This window comes from Oncorhynchus clarkii, chromosome 23 (genome assembly GCF_045791955.1).
Source record: "Oncorhynchus clarkii lewisi isolate Uvic-CL-2024 chromosome 23, UVic_Ocla_1.0, whole genome shotgun sequence".
NCBI classification, from domain to species: Eukaryota; Metazoa; Chordata; class Actinopteri; order Salmoniformes; family Salmonidae; genus Oncorhynchus; species Oncorhynchus clarkii.
In genome coordinates this window covers 40096033-40113018 of record NC_092169.1, presented here as the reverse complement: position 1 = coordinate 40113018, position 16986 = coordinate 40096033, and the positions used below count along the sequence as shown (strand labels likewise).

General features: G+C 43.5%; 1 protein-coding gene across 1 annotated transcript in view; it reads left to right on the top strand.

Annotated features, from left to right (window-relative positions):
* Nucleotides 1–14869, top strand: part of LOC139381609 (kinesin-like protein KIF19) — a 76904-nt gene extending 62035 nt beyond the window's left edge. Inside the window, exons 7-19 of the mRNA XM_071125262.1 lie at nucleotides 4458–4604; nucleotides 5143–5265; nucleotides 6170–6326; nucleotides 6458–6632; nucleotides 6869–7067; nucleotides 7445–7715; nucleotides 11602–11717; nucleotides 11824–11987; nucleotides 12229–12331; nucleotides 12530–12653; nucleotides 12966–13360; nucleotides 13553–13721; nucleotides 13952–14869. Of these exons, the coding sequence (XP_070981363.1) occupies nucleotides 4458–4604; nucleotides 5143–5265; nucleotides 6170–6326; nucleotides 6458–6632; nucleotides 6869–7067; nucleotides 7445–7715; nucleotides 11602–11717; nucleotides 11824–11987; nucleotides 12229–12331; nucleotides 12530–12653; nucleotides 12966–13360; nucleotides 13553–13721; nucleotides 13952–14067 (2259 nt within the window). The 3' untranslated portion in view covers nucleotides 14068–14869. The remainder of the gene's footprint in view (nucleotides 1–4457; nucleotides 4605–5142; nucleotides 5266–6169; nucleotides 6327–6457; nucleotides 6633–6868; nucleotides 7068–7444; nucleotides 7716–11601; nucleotides 11718–11823; nucleotides 11988–12228; nucleotides 12332–12529; nucleotides 12654–12965; nucleotides 13361–13552; nucleotides 13722–13951) is intronic.
* Nucleotides 14870–16986: the final 2117 nt, after the last annotated feature.

Here is a 16986-nt window from a genome sequence, read left to right as displayed (position 1 = left end):
CAAGTAAAACACCGGAATGGTAGATTTGCAGTGGAAGAATGTGCAAAGTAGAGATAGAAATAATGGGGTGCAAAGGAGCTAAATAAATAAATACAGTAGGGGAAGAGGGAGTTGTTTGGGCTAAATTATAGATGGGCTATGTACAGGTGCAGTAATATGTGAGCTGGTGCTTAAAGCTAGTGAGGGAGGTAAGTGTTTCCAGTTTCAGGGATTTGTATAGTTCGTTCCAGTCATTGGCAGCAGAGAACTGGAAGGAGAGGCGGCCAAAGGAACAATTGGTTTTGGGGGTGACCAGAGAGATATACCTGCTGGAGCGCGTGCTACAGGTGGGTGCTGCTATGATGACCAGCGAGCTGAGATAAGGGGGGACTTTACCTAGCAGGGTCTTGTAGATGACCTGGAGCCAGTGGGTTTAGCGACGAGAATGAAGCGAGGGCCAGCCAACGAGAGCATACAGGTCGCAGTGGTGGGTAGTATATGGGGCTTTGGTGACAAAACGGTTGGCACTGTGATAGACTGCATCCAATTTATTGAGTAGGGTATTGGAGGCTATTTTGTAAATGACATCGCCGAAATCGAGGATCGGTAGGATGGTCAGTTTTACAAGGGTATGTTTTGGCAGCATGAGTGAAGGATGCTTTGTTGTAAAATAGGAAGCCGATTTATAGATTTAACTTTGGATTGGAGATGTTTGATGTGAGTCTGGAAGGAGAGTTTACAGTCTAACCAGACACCTAGGTATTTGTAGTTGTCCACATATTCTAAGTCAGAACCGTCCAGAATAGTGATGCTGGACGGGCGGGCAGGTGCAGTACATCAGAGTGCAACAAGATCATATTGTACAGCAATTTCATCAGGTAACATGAATATAAAGCCGGCGAGAGGTGTTTAGTATAGAATGGGAGGCCAAAAGTCTGTGTAACCAATTGAGTCAGAGTCCCGAGTGTGGGAACAAACAGTCTGTCCCACGGTTGGGAAAGAAAGTTTGTAGTCAACAAAGTATGCAGGAGTCATGAGGAAAATAGCAAAATGCACAAGAACATTTTTAAAATATATAACGACTTGGGGCTAGCCATTGTAAGTTCAGATTCACTCGCCCCAACAGTGCGTGTGTGCTGGAGGTGAGCGAAAGCTCGGGAGAGAGGGGTGAATGTGGTGGAGGAACCTGTACCAGACAGGAGGAGGCAGACCAGGGAGAGAGGGGTGAATGTGGTGGAGGTACCTGTACCAGACAGGGGGAGACAGACCAGGGAGAGAAGGGTGAATGTGGTGGAGGTACCTGTACCAGACAGGGGGAGACAGGCCAGGGAGAGAGGGGTGAGTGTGGTGGAGGTACCTGTACCAGACAGGGGGAGACAAGCCAGGGCAGACGGTGAACAGATCGCCAGGTGAAATCCTAGCAGCAGTGCAGCAGGTAACAGGAGTAGGTGTCACAGCCACTTGGGAGAAGCTTTTATTTCTGGAGGCAGATTTCTTGTATAAAATGCCAGGGAATGGTCTTTGAACAGCAGGAGGAGCTTCAGATGATGCTTCAAAGACTCCTGACACTTGTTGGGCCCAAAGGCCTTTTATTTCACACCGTTAATTTAATTTGTTTCTGACTCAGTTCCAGGTTGGAATGGTGTCCTCAGGTCTCTGCTGTTTGTTGGTTAGAACACCCTCCGTTTAGCTTGGAAAAATAAAACCTTGGAAGCAGTAATCTCTCCGGTTAATTTTGGTCAAAATTAGGTTCTAGGTTTGTAGTTTTGATCTGGAGCGAAGGCCATGCTGTGGAGTGTAGCATCCTGCATATGTACCTGCCGAAAAATCCAAGTTTATCTAACTCCAAATCTATCCTTTTGTAAAAAGAAAACATGTTGAAAATGTGAGAGCTCACATTAAGCCGTGTCTCTCTCTCTCTGAGGGATGGTGCTGTAACTTTACCGTGACATCTATAGCACAGTTTTATGGTGCTGGTTACTTTTGTTGAACAGATTACAGTTGGAGTGACGCCAATACTGGCAACAGAATGTCTGCATCCCAAATGGCACCCTATTCCCTATAGTGCACTACTTTTGATATATGGGTCAAAAAGTAATGCTCTATATAGGAAATAGGATTCCATTTGGGATGCAGCTAATGTCTTTTGTGAACTAGTTTGGGATGTTTGTGACACAGTATATGACACATTTACTATAAACCTTACACTTAATGCTCTTGGTTCCTGGAGGAACATAGGGCCTGTACTAAAGTTATCCTCTTGGTTCCTGGAGGATCATAGGGCCTGTACTAAAGTTATCCTCTTGGTTCCTGGAGGATCATAGGGCCTGTACTAAAGTTATCCTCTTGGTTCCTGGAGGATCATAGGGCCTGTACTAAAGTTATCCTCTTGGTTCCTGGAGGAACATAGGGCCTGTACTAAAGTTATCCTCTTGGTTCCTGGAGGATCATAGGGCCTGTACTAAAGTTATCCTCTTGGTTCCTGGAGGATCATAGGGCCTGTACTAAAGTTATCCTCTTGGTTCCTGGACTAAAGTTATCCTCTTGATTCCTGGAGGAACATAGGGCCTGTACTAAAGTTATCCTCTTGGTTCCTGGAGGAACATAGGGCCTGTACTAAAGTTATCCTCTTGGTTCCTGGAGGATCATAGGGCCTGTACTAAAGTTATCCAACATTGGGGCGGCAGCGTAGCCTAGCGGTTAGAGGGACTAGTAACCGAAAGGTTGCAAGATTGAATCCCCGAGCTGACAAGGTACAAAATCTGTCGTTCTGCCCCTGAACAAGGCAGTTAACCCACTGTTCCGAGGCCGTCATTGAAAATAAGAATTTGTTCTTAACTGACTTGCCTAGTTAAATAAAAAAACGTTGCCAGTCTTTTCACATTTGGTATACTTAGAATTTCTCCTGTGAACTCTGAAGGCTTCATAATAGGTGTTTTCTTCTCATATTCGTTGCAGTGGTTCCCTGTTGAGCTAACGTAGGCTAATGCGATTAGCATGAGGTTGTAAGTAACAAAAAACATTCTCAGGACATAGACATATCTGATATGGTCAGAAATCTTAAATTCTTGTTAATCTAACTGCACTGTCCAATTTACAGTAGCTATTACAGTGAAATAATACCATGCTATTGTTTGAGTTTTGAACTTGAAAAGTTATTAATAAACAAATCAGGCGCATTTGGGCAGTCTTGATACAAAATTTTGAACAGAAATATAATGGTTCATTGGATCAGTGGGGAACTTTGCACATACACTATTGCCATCTAGTGGCCAAAATCTAAATTGCACCTGGGCTGGAATTACACATTATGGCCATTCTCTTGCATTTCAAAGATGATGGTACAAACAAAAAAGAATCGGTTGTTTTTTTCTTTGTATTATCTTTTACTAGATCTAATGTGTTATATTTTCCTACATTCCTTTCACATTTCCACAAATGTCCAAGTGTTTCCTTTCAAGTGGTATCAAGAATATGCATATCCTTGCTTCAGGGCCTGAGCTACAGGTAGTTAGATTTGATGAATGTTGTTAGATTAGCGTCCATATTAAAACAGCCAGACCTCATAAACACAATGGTATGTGTCCCAAATACCACCCAATTTCCCATAGGGCTCTGGTCAAAAGTAGTGTACTATACAGGGAATACGGTGCCATTTGGTACGCTACCATGACAAAACATGCAATCATGCCTGAATGGAGAGAACACATATTTACCATGGAAACTTTTAGAACGTTTAACCAGCTAGGCTCTTCTATGGATGTATATCATAGCCTATAGGCCACCGGTCTCTTAAGATATAGGAGAACAGAGGGGGTTCCACTACCTCTGGGATGTTTTCTGTCAGTGAGATGTGTTTTGGTCCAAGGCGGGTAACACTTTCTATAAAGTACCTATGTAATAACATCCCTTATAATGCATTATAATACATGTATGATGTGTTATGACATTGACAGCGTTCATAGTAACTCATAAGCGGTTATAAAAAATCTGCGTGATGTTTTACTTGCAACTCTTCCAATGTAACTGCAGACAGAGGAAAGAAAAGGAGGGTTAGAGCCCCCTCTGCTGGTTAACATAGGCAGTATATGTCCTGGGCTGTAACTCATCAAACCGAGACAATGGCCGTCTACTACTTTGTAGACAGACTGACTGATCTACAAAACACCTTGCATCCTAAATAACCACTCTATTAATTGTTGACCAGTCAGTCTGCTCAGTCGGTGATCAGCACAATGTATGCTCTGGAACATGTGGGGCGGCATGTTGTGGTTAGAGCGATGGGCCAGTAGCCTAAAGGTTGCTAGATTGAATGAGCTGACAAGGTAAAAAATCTGTCGTTCTGCCCCCGAATAAGGCAGTTAACCCACTGGTTGGCCGTCATTGTAAATAAGAATTTGTTCTTAACTGACTAGCCTAGTTAAATAAAGGTTAAATAAAAACATGAGACCAGATAGTAAACCTGCTTTCTCTCCCAGACACAGAACAGAGGTCAGAGGTTAAAAGAAGGGGCCCACATCAACCGCTCCCTCCTGGCTCTGGGTAACTGCATCAACGCCCTGAGTGAGAAACATGGTAACAAATATGTCAACTACAGGGACAGCAAGCTGACGCGCTTGCTGAAGGTACAGTACCCATAGTGGTTGGAGCGTTGAGCCAGTAACCGAAAGGTTGTTGGATCGAATCCCCGAGCTGACAAGGTCAAAATGTGTTGTTCTGCCCCTGAGCAAGACAGATAACCTACTGTTCCCCGGGCGCCGAAGACGTGGATGTCGATTATGGCAGCCCCCCACACCTCTCTGATTCAGAGGGGTTGGGTTAAATGAGGAAGAATGCATTCAGTTGTACAACTGACTAGGTTTCCCCCTTTTCCCTTTCCTATCGAAGACGTGCTGTATGATTACAATACACTATACTAGCACCATACCACAACACACCACTCCATACCACACAACATTCATCATGAATGACCACACCATAGCACACCATACCACACCATACCACACTACACCACACACCATATCACATCACACCACATCATGCCACACCACACAAAACAATACAGTACAGTACTTTTTGTTGTCCTTTTGCATCATTCAGAAGGATTATTCTCCATTCCACTTGCATTCATTCACTTCCTGTTCTGATGTGCTTGATTGACAGGACTCGTTGGGAGGCAACAGTCGCACAGTGATGATAGCCCACATTAGCCCCGCCTCCCTGGCCTTCGAGGAGTCTCGCAACACGCTGAGCTACGCTGACCGTGCCAAAAGTATCCGCACACGGGTGAGTAATACACAACAAAACATTTCCCTCATTTTTCAAATCAATCAATCAACAATCAAATGTAATTTAAAAAGCCCTTTTACAAAAACACAGTTATCAAAGGGCTTTACAGTAACCCACCCTAGACCCCCGAGATCAACTTAAAAGATTCCGTTATCTCTGCAGCATAACAGTTATAACGACGCTGTCAATATTAGGCTTAATAGTTTGTCAGCTGGGTTCCTTCTTGCTGAATGTGTTCTACCACATCATGTTGTTACAGGTTTATCTGACAGTTCTCTCTCTCCAGGTGAAGAGGAACCTGCTGAATGTGTTCTACCACATCATGTTGTTACAGGTTTATCTGACAGTTCTCTCTCTCCAGGTGAAGAGGAACCTGCTGAACGTGTTCCTCCATGTAATGTTGTTACAGTGTTATAAGACAGTTCTCTCTCTCCAGGTGAAGAGGAACCTGCTGAATGTGTTCTACCACATCATGTTGTTACAGTGTTATAAGACAGTTCTCTCTCTCCAGGTGAAGAGGAACCTGCTGAATGTGTTCTACCACATCATGTTGTTACAGTGTTATAAGACTGTTCTCTCTCTCCAGGTGAAGAGGAACCTGCTGAATGTGTTCTACCACATCATGTTGTTACAGTGTTATAAGACTGTTCTCTCTCTCCAGGTGAAGAGGAACCTGCTGAACGTGTTCCTCCATGTCATGTTGTTACAGTGTTATAAGACAGTTCTCTCTCTCCAGGTGAAGAGGAACCTGCTGAACGTGTTCCTCCATGTCATGTTGTTACAGTGTTATAAGACAGTTCTCTCTCTCCAGGTGAAGAGGAACCTGCTGAATGTGTTCTACCACGTCATGTTGTGACACATCATGCTGTTACAGTGTTATAAGACAGTTCTCTCTCTCCAGGTGAAGAGGAACCTGCTGAACGTGTCCTACCACATCGCTCAGTACACTAACATCATCTCTGACCTGCGCAGCGAGATCCAGCGGCTCAAGAAGAAGATCGCCGATCAGGCTGGACGTCAGCTCAACTCTGACCGAGCTGACATCCGCCATGTCCAGGGTAATGACCTTACCTTGACCTCTCTCATAGCTCCTTCACAGTGTCTGTGTGTGTCTGTCTGTGTGTCTGTCTATCTGTCTTTCTGTGCCTCCAACAGACCTTAACACTCTCCTCTCCTGCCACCAATGTAGCGGAGGTGCAGGCCCACAGCACGCAGGCGAGCCAAGCAGAGATGGACCAGCTGAGGGAGCAACTCCTAGAGGCCTTCAGGAGTCAGATGGAGATCAGGAGGAGCCTGATGGAGCTGGACAACAGCAACATGGAGATCCAGATGGACACCTCCAAACACCTGCTCACCATCGCAGAGTATGTGTCTTATGACTGTCCCAAATGGCACTCTGTTCCCTGTACAGTGCACTACTTATGACCAGAGCCCTTAGGGCTCTATATAGGGAATAGGGTGCCATTTGGGACCTACAATAATCTCATAGCACTCCCTCTACACCTATAGCCTCTAGCTGTAGCAGTTTAATGACTGTGATAGTTAACATAAATGTCTAAACAGCTGCTCACAATTGCGTGCATTGTTGTTCGTCCTGTAGTTGGGAGCAGGAGCAGAGTCGTTGTCGCAGGAAGTGGCGAGCAGAGAGGAGGAAGGAGAACATCAGTAAGGAGGAGAGTGAGAAGGATTTTGACTGCCCTGAGTCTCCCCCAGACAGCACTGAGACCCAGGAAGTAGCCATGGCCAGAGAGAAAGTGGTCACTCTCATTGCTGAACAGAACAAGATACGCGAACAGAAGGTAGGTTACTGTAGTCCTCTGCTCTCACCTCTGGGGGGGGGGGGGGGGCTACAGAATCACACAGTTTAGGCCACCTAGCTTAAACTAGGCATTGATAGCCTTGTTGTACAGTACTGGGGTGGCTGGTGGTAGGAGATATTGGAGGACGGGCTCATTGTCATGGCTGGATTGGACTGAATGGAACGGTACCAAGCACATGGTTTCCATTTGTACAATAGGCCGACATGTAGCATGATGAGGCCATCATTGTAAATAAGAATTTGTTCTTAACTGACTTGCTTAGTTAAATAAAGGTTAAATAAATAAATACAATATTTAAATATTATGGTGAGTGTTCCCATTGAGCCCTGCCTGCTGTTTGTCCTCCTGTCCTGTAGGCTTTACTGGAGCGCTGTTTCGTGGAGCTGCGGGAGCGTGCAAGGCGCCTGGAGGAGCTGCTCCCTTGCAGGGTGAGCTCTGAAGAGCAGAGGGAGGTGCTGGGCCTTCTCTGTAAGGTACACGAGCTGGAGATTGAGAATGCCGAGATGCAGTCCCACGCCCTGCTCAAAGACAACGTGATCCGGCAGAAGAACTTTGTGGTGCTGCGCTTGGAGCAGCACCGCCACCTCTGTGACGAGCTCATCCAGCAGCAGAGACGGTTTATTGACGGTATGTCCAAACAATGCTTTCCTTTTATACTACACTAGCTATAGACTTCAGACTTGATTGAACGTGTAATAATTCAATATTGGTTATGTAGGTGTTGTACTGTATGTTTAGTGTAGTATTATGACAACTATTCTAACATGGATTGTATTGTGTTGTAGTATTCTAACCTATATTGTATTGTGTTGTAGTGTGAATAGTATTCTAACCTGTATTGTGTTGTAGTGTGAATAGTATTTTGACCTGTGTTGTAATGTGAATAGTATTCTAACCTGTGTTGTAGTGTGAATAGTATTCTAACCTGTGTTTTAGTGTGTTGTATTGTGAATAGTATTCTAACCTGTATTGTGTTGTAGTGTGAATAGTATTCTGACCTGTGTTGTAGTGTGAATAGTATTCTAACCTGTATTGTAGTGTGAGTAGTATTCTAACCTGTATTGTGTTATAGTGTGAGTAGTATTCTAACCTGTATTGTGTTGTAGTGTGGTGTGAATAGTATTCTGACCTGTGTTGTAGTGTGAATAGTAGTCTGACCTGTGTTGTAGTGTGAATACTATTCTAGCCTGTGTTGTAGTGTGTTGTAGTGGGAATAGTATTCTGACCTGTGTTGTAGTGTGAATCATATTCTAACCTGTATTGTGTTGTATTGTGAATAGTATTCTAACCGGTGTTGTAGTGTGAATAGTATTCTAACCTGTATTGTGTTGTTTTGTAATGTAAATAGTATTCTAACCTGTATTGTGAATAGGATTCTAACCTGTGGTGTGAATAGAATTTTAACCTGTGTTGTGTTGTAGTGTGAATTGTATTCTAGCCTGTATTGTAGTGTGAATAGTATTCTGACATGTATTGTTACGTGAATAGTATGCCGACCTGTGTTGTAGTGTGAATAGTATTCTAGCATGTGTTGTACTGTGAATAGTATTCTAACCAGTGTTGTAGTGTGAATAGTATTCTAATCTGTATTGTGGTGTGAGTAGTATTCTAACCTGTATTGTGCTGTGTTGTAGTGTGAATAGTATTCTGACCTGTGTTGCAGTGTGAGTAGTATTCTAACCTGTATTATGCTGTAGTGTGAGTAGTATTGTAACCTGTATTGTGTTGTGTTGTAGTTTGAATAGTATTCTGACCTGTGTTGTAGTGTGAATAGTATTCTGACCTGTGTTGTAGTGTGAATAGTATTCTGACCTGTATTGTGTTGTATTGTGAATAGTATTCTAACCGGTGTTGTAGTGTGAATAGTATTCTAACTTGTATTGTGTTGTATTGTGAATAGAATTCTAACCTGTGTTGTGTTGTAGTGTGAATAGTATTCTAACCGGTGTTGTAGTGTGAATAGTATTCTAACCGGTGTTGTGGTGTGAATAGTATTCTAACCTGTAATGTGTTGCATTGTGAATAGAATTCTAACCTGTGTTGTGTTGTAGTGTGAATAGTATTCTGACCTGTATTGTGTTGTATTGTGAATAGTATTCTAACCGGTGTTGTAGTGTGAATAGTATTCTAACCTGTATTGTGTTGTATTGTGAATAGAATTCTAACCTGTGTTGTGTTGTAGTGTGAATAGTATTCTAACCGGTGTTGTAGTGTGAATAGTATTCTAACCGGTGTTGTGGTGTGAATAGTATTCTAACCTGTAATGTGTTGCATTGTGAATAGAATTCTAACCTGTGTTGTGTTGTAGTGTGAATAGTATTCTGACCTGTTTTGTAGTGTGAATATTATTCTGACCCGTGTTGTGTTGTAGTGTGAATAGTATTCTAACCTGTGTTGTAGTGTGAATAGTATTCTGACCTGTGTTGTAGTGTGAATAGTATTCTGACCTGTGTTGTAGTGTGAATAGTATTCTGACCTGTGTTGTAGTGTGAATAGTATTCTGTCCTGTGTTGTAGTGTAAATAGTATTCGGACCTGTGTTGTAGTGTGAATAGTATTCTGACCTGTATTGTTTTGTGTTGTAGCGTGAATAGTATTCTGACCTGTGTTGTAGTGTGAATAGTATTCTGACCTGTGTTGTTGTAGTGTGGATCGTATTCTAACCTGTGTTGTGTTGTAGTGTGAATCGTATTTTAACCTGTATTGTGTTGTAGTGTGAAAAGTATTCTAACCAGCGTTGTAGTGTGAATAGTATTCTAACCTGTAGTGTGAATAGTATTCTAACATGTAGTGTGAATAGTATTCTAACCTGTGTTGTTGTAGTGTGATTTGTATTCTAACCTGTATTGTGTTGTGTTGTAGTGTGAATCGTATTCTAACCTATATTGTGTTGTGTTGTAGTGTGAATAGTGTTCTAAGCTGTGTTGTGTTGTAGTGTGAATAGTATTCTGACCTGTGTTAAGTTGTAGTGTGAATCGTATTGTAACCTGTATTGTGTTGTGTTGTAGTGTGAATTGTATTCTAACCTCTATTGTGTTGTGTTGTAGTGTCAATAATTTTCTAACCTGTATTGTTTTGTTTTGTAGCGTGAATAGTATTCTGACCTGTGTTGTAGTGTGAATAGTATTCTGACCTGTGTTGTAGTGTGAATAGTATTATGACCTGTGTTGTAGTGTGAATAGTATTCTGACCTTTGTTGTTGTAGTGTGAATCATATTCTAACCTGTATTGTGTTGTGTTGTAGCGTGAAAAGTATTCTAACCAGCGTTGTAGTGTGAATAGTATTCTAACCTGTAGTGTGAATCATATTCTAACCTGTATTGTGTTGTGTTGTAGTGTGAAAAGTATTCTAACCAGCGTTGTAGTGTGAATAGTATTCTAACCTGTAGTGTGAATAGTATTCTAACCTGTGTTGTTGTAGTGTGAATTGTATTCTAACCTGTATTGTGTTTTAGTGTGAATAGTGTTCTAACCTGTGTTGTGTTGCAGTGTGAATAGTATTCTAAGCTGTGTTGTAGTGTGAATAGTTTTCCGACCTGTGTTGTGTTGTAGTGTGAATAGTGTTCTAACCTGTATTGTGTTGTAGTGTGAATAGTATTCTAACCTCTATTGTGTTTTGTTTTAGTGTGAATAGTAGTATAACCTGTGTTGTGTTGTACTGTGAGTAGTATTCTAACTTGTGGTGTGAATAGTATTCGGACCTGTGTTGTGGTGTGAATAGTATTCTGACCTGTGTTGTAGTGTGAATAGTATTCTAACCTGTGTTGTGTTGTAGTGTGAATAGTATTCTGACCTGTGTTGTAGTGTGAATAGTATTCTAGCCTGTGTTGTAGTGTGAATAGTATTCTTACCTGTGATGTAGTGTGAATAGTATTCTGACCTGTGTTGTGTTGTATTGTGAATCGTATTCTAACCTGTATTGTGGTGTGAATAGAATTCTAACCTGTATTGTGTTGTGTTGTAGTGTGAATAGTATTCTGAACTGTGTTGTGTTGAATTTTGAATAGTATTCTAACCTGTATTGTGTTGTAGTGTGAATAGTATTCTAACCTGTGTTGTAGTGTGAATAGTATTCTGACATGCAGTGTGAATAGTATTCTAACCTGTATTGTATTGTGTTGTAGTGTGAATAGTGTACTCACCTGTATTGTGTTGTAGTGTGAATAGTATTCTAACCTGTGTTGTAGTGTGAATAGTTTTCTAACCGGTGTTGTAGTGTGAATAGTATTCTAACCTGTGTTGTAGTGTGAATAGTATTCTAACCTGTGTTGTAGTGTGAATAGTATTCTAACCTGTGTTGTAGTGTGAATAGTATTCTAACCGGTGTTGTAGTGTGAATAGTATTCTAACCTGTGTTGTAGTGTGAATAGTTTTCTAACCGGTGTTGTAGTGTGAATAGTATTCTAACCTGTGTTGTAGTGTGAATAGTATTCTAACCTGTGTTGTAGTGTGAATAGTTTTCTAACCGGTGTTGTAGTGTGAATAGTATTCTTACCTGTTTTGTGTTGTTGCAGACCACAGACTCCTGGTGCCCCCCCACCTTCAGGAGCTGTATTGGGTGTACATGAGAGAGCTGGATGAGACGAACCTGGACAGATCCCTGGACAAGGTCAGCGGGAGCACACTCAAGGTAGACAACAGAGAACGTGTTGAGATTTAAATCGAGATCAAGCACAGAGACACACAATTCCGACATATAAACATATCCTTCTCCCTGTACCATATGTTGTCTACAGGAGGGCTCCCTGCCCAAGATCACTCTGCCCAGTCGAAGTCGTGACCCGGTGCAGGACGTGGACTCAGACCAGGAGAGCGTTCGCACCATGGGCTCAGAGACCAGGCATGGCCGGACCAAGACCCGCAGACACACCCTGCCACCCATCCTACCTGAACCTGAAGGGTAAGAGGATGGAGGGAGGGAGAGGGAGAGGGAGGGAGAATGAGAGGGAGGGAGAGTGGGGATGGGAGAGTGAGTGAAAGAGTGAGAGGGTGGTGTTTGGTTTAGGAAGAAGAAACCCTCCATCTTATCCTTTTTAGGAAGGACATTAGTTTAACTGACAATCTTTCTCTCTATCAATCTTTCTCCCTCTCGTGCTGTCTCTCTCTCTCCCTCCCTAACTCCGTCCCTCTCCCTCTCACAGAGACAACAACCATGTGTTTAAGGGCAGTCCCCATGCCAGGCAGATGAAACATTCTGCTGTGTTGACCCCTCCCATCCACATCAACGGCCAGGGAAACAGAGAGGTGAGAACACAGTACCATCCACACTGTGGATATCTACTAGGCCTGATGCAGCTCCTGCCATTACACCTGTGGAGACACCATAGTAATGGAGGGTACAGCCATATCAGGGCTAGATTTCTACCAGGTTACATATCTGCATACTTCCCTATGAGAGTGTGAGTATAATGCCACATGTCCCTTCTCTTCTGTCCTCTCCAGCTGCAGCCATTGGCCCTAGAGACAACTCTGAACTACAGCCACCTTAGCCACAGTGTCAGCAGTCACCTGGACTCCTCCCCTGAGAGCAGCGAGACGGGCCAGGATGTCCCCCTCACACGAAAGGGTAAGAGACCTCCAGGGGGAACAGCAGACAGGAGAGATACAGGATAGGGAGAACTGCACGGACCACAAATTCATGGATTACAGAATATAGCCAGGGACAATTGGGGACAATAACATTTACATTTTATTATCTTAACTTAGGTCAGGATGTTGGTGTACTAGATTATATCATAGTCTCCTTTGATTCTACACCTACATTGCTTACTGTTTGGGGTTTTAGGCTGGGTTTCTGTACAGCACTTTGAGATATCAGCTGATGTAAGACGGGCTTTATAAATACATTTGATTTGATTGATTTGATTTGATTCAACAGAGAGGCAGCAGATCCTCAAAGGGGTTCACAACATTGCAGTGAAGGCTGCTCGCCGCCGCTCCAAAGCCCTGGAAGTGGATGCCCTGCGACTGCCCCCTCCTCCCTCACCCCTGGACCCCAAGAAGCACAAGAGCATCCTGTCTCCGAGTGAGGCGCCCCCTAGGGGCCTGGCCCTGCTCCGCAGCCGGCAGCCCAGCCCTGAGCCCCGCCACGACACCTCAGATGAAAACTTATCCAGCAGCATGGGGGAGGGGCCTGTCTCCCAGGGCACCTGGACACGCCCACGTAATCGCCAGCCGGCCTCCAAGAACCCAAACCTCTCCCTCCGCGAGCAGGACTTCGAGGCTCGCTCCCGGAAGAGACGCTCCCGCTCGTTCGAGGTCACAGGTCAAGCAGTGAGTAGTGTTCATTATCTAGCTCCCTGAGTAGTATCTAATGATTCAGGACTTTATGTTAGTAGAGTCATCAGCAGCTGTGATTGATCGATTGATCGATTTGACAATTACATAGACATAATGAAGCGGCTCCAGTACATAGCCTACACGATATCAGCCTTAACACACTACCCCTGCCCTCCTCCTGCTCAGCTGTATCAGTCTAAGACAACGGCAGCCCAGCGTATACGCCCGTTGGGCAGCACGTCAGACCCCCACCTCCACATCAACGGGCAGCCCCAGGCCCCCCTTTTACGTCCCCAGCACAGGGGGGTCCCTTCTCTCACCAAAGTCCGGCTGCCACACAACAACCACCAAACAGGTCAGCCTCCTTTTACCCACACCTCCATTACCCACAACCACCATTAAAAATAATATTACTGCATGCAACCATGGTGTGGTTCAAGCCTTATGGCGTCCACTGCACTACCATCAGGACAAATTGGATTCATTGCCCTTGAATATCTCCTCACAGTGTAGCTAATTAAATATATCAACACACAGTTCTTAAACAGGGCTCTGTATACAGATTTTGACTCATGCTTTTTACAGGCCCCATCACAGAGTCCTCCCCAGTCCACCTGAGCAACCTGAAGCGTGTGTCTCAGCTGCGCCAGCCCATGCTCTACAGCACGGGCACCGGAAGTCAGCGCACCCGCAGGCACTGAGGGCCTAAAGGCATCTACTTCTCCTGGGTTATGTTCATTAGGGCATAGAATGGACATTTTTGCAATGGAAAACAAAAATGAGTCCAGGTAGTCCCTTCCTGTTTTCTTCAGTTTGGTGCCTAATGATCATGACCCAGGGTTTTCTTACACAGGACCCAATACCAGCACTACCCTGACCAGCTGACCCTGAGAATGTTGACTGGACTAGATGGACTGGACTGGAGAAAGCTGGACCTCCAATCTCCACCTTCATGCTCCTGATTGACCCACAGCCCAGTGGGGCCTTGAGCCCCCTTTTGTCCTCTGGCCTGTGACCTCTGACCTGTGACTTCCACACTGGCTGTACATTGAACCCAGAGACCTAGTTTTTCCTCGTGCTGATCACTAGTAAGTAAGGTGGATGATGCCCTAAGACCTCACCATCACAGACCCCAAAGATCTTCTGTCTATGACTTTTACTCTTCTGTTTGTGACTTTGTCTTAAATGGCGCCCAAGTTCTATATAGTGCACTACTTTTGACCTGGCCCTGGACAAACGTAGTGCACTATATAAGGAATAGGGTGCCATTTCAGACACAGACTGTGACTGTTTTCTCTGCTCCTCGTTTCCCTGCTCAAGTGGTCCTGCGAGTGACCGTCCAGTGGCCACCACTAACCGCTACTATCGCCCTGTACACATTCCGGTTCTACAGATGATTTGGCACGATTGTGATACTAAAGAGTTTTTCTACATACAAATAATTACAAAAGCCTTGTGGACACACTGCATAATAGTTGTTTCTTCTCTCTTCTTTATGAACACGTTTTATAAATAAATATATTCTTTCTACAGCTCATCAGCTGTTCTCCCTGTTGATGATGCTTATTATTCATTATGGTTGAACTAAAAGATTATATGCAACAAAAATGTAATTCAATTGGAAACAATTAAATATATATGTCAAATGTAATTAAACAATAATGAATGTTGATGCTAATATTATGTACAATGTATGATAACAATAGCCTAATATATTCTATATGCTGTAAACTATTGTCTTTTAACAGTTTCACTCAATTCATTCTAATTTACTTAATAATTATGACACACCCCTCACTATTGTCATTGGTTGCACTAATTCCACTTTGTCTACATAACCTGGTTCAAGCATTCATGACATTACCCTGAAGAAGACAGTGATGCCGAAACGTTAAATAAATAGATTACTGGGAGTTTAAATATACAGTGCCTTCGGAAAGTTTTCAGACCCCTTGACTTTTTCCACATTTTGTTATGTTACAGCCTTATTCTAAAATTGATGAAATTGTTTTTTTCCCTCATCAATCTACACACAATACCCCATAATCACAAAGGAAAAACATGTTAATTGGGTATGATGCTATAAGCTTGGCACATCTGTATTTGGGGACTTTCTCCCATTCTCCTCTGCAGATCCTCTCAAGCTCTGTCAGGTTAGATGGGGAGCTACGCTGCACAGATATATTCAGGTCTCTCCAGAGATGTTCGATCGGGTTCAGGTCCGGGCTCTGGCTGGGCCACGCAAGGACATTCAGAGACTTGTACCGAAGCCACTCCTGCATTGTCTTGGCTGTGTGCTTAGGGTCATTGTCCTCTTCGCCCCAGTCTGAGGTCCTGAGCGCTCTGGAGCAGGTTTTCATCATGGATCTCTCTGTACTTTGCTCTGTTCATCTTTGCCTCGATCCTGACTTGTCTCCCAGTCCCTGCCACTGAGAAACATCTCCACAGCATGATAATACCACCACCATGCTTCACCGTAGAGATGGTTCCAGGTTTCCTCCAGATGTGATGCTTGGCATTCAGGCCAAATAGTTTAATCTTGGTTTCATCAGACCAGAGAATCTTGTTTCTCATGGTCTGAGAGTCTATTGATGCCTTTTGGTAAACTCCAAGCAGGCTGTCATGTGCCTTTTACTGAGGAATGGCTTCCGCCTGGCCACTCTCTCAGAAAGGCCTGATTGGTGAAGTGCTGCAGAGATGGTTGTCCTTCTGGAAGGTTCTCCCATCTCAACAGAGGAACTATAGAGCTCTGTCAGAGTGACTATCAGGTTCTTGGTCACCTCCCTGACAAAGGCCTTTCTCCCCCTATTATTCAGTTTGGCCCGGGCGGCCAGCTCTAGGAAGATTCTTGGTTGTTCCAAACTTCTTCCATTTAAGAATGATGGAGGCCACTGTGTTCTTGGGGACCTTCAATGCTGAAGAAATGTTTGGGTACCCTTCCCCAGATCTGTGCCTCGACACAATCCTGTCTCAGAGCTCTATGGACAATTCCTTCGACCTCACGGCCTGGTTTTTGCTCTGACATGCACTGTCAACTGTGGGACAGGTGTGTGCCTTTCTAAATCATGTCCAATCAATTGAATTTAGCACAGGTTGACTCCAATCAAGTTGTAGGAACATCTCAAGGATGAGCAGTAGAAACAGGAGCTCAATTTTGAATCTCATAGCAAAGGGCCTGAATACTTATGTAAATAAGGGATTTCTGTTTTATAGATTTGATTAATTTTCTAAAAATTCTGAACACCTGTTTTCACTTTGTCATTATGGGATATTGTGTGTAGGTTGATGAGTATTTAAAAATATATATATAACATTTTAGAACAAGGCTGTAATGTAACAACATTTTTTTAAAGTCAAGGGGTCTGAATACTTTTTGAATCCACTGTATCTATGCATAGTCATTTTACTCCTACCTACATGTACAAATGACCTTGACTAACCTGTACCCCCTCACATTGACTCGGTACCGGTAGCCCCTGTATATAGCCTCGTTATTGTTATGTAATTTTGTGTTACTTTTTATTTTATTTTTAACATTAGTTTATTTTAGTATATGGGGGGGTTGGGAAACCATGCCATGAACAATCCATCTGTACAGTCACAACATGAGCACACCACTT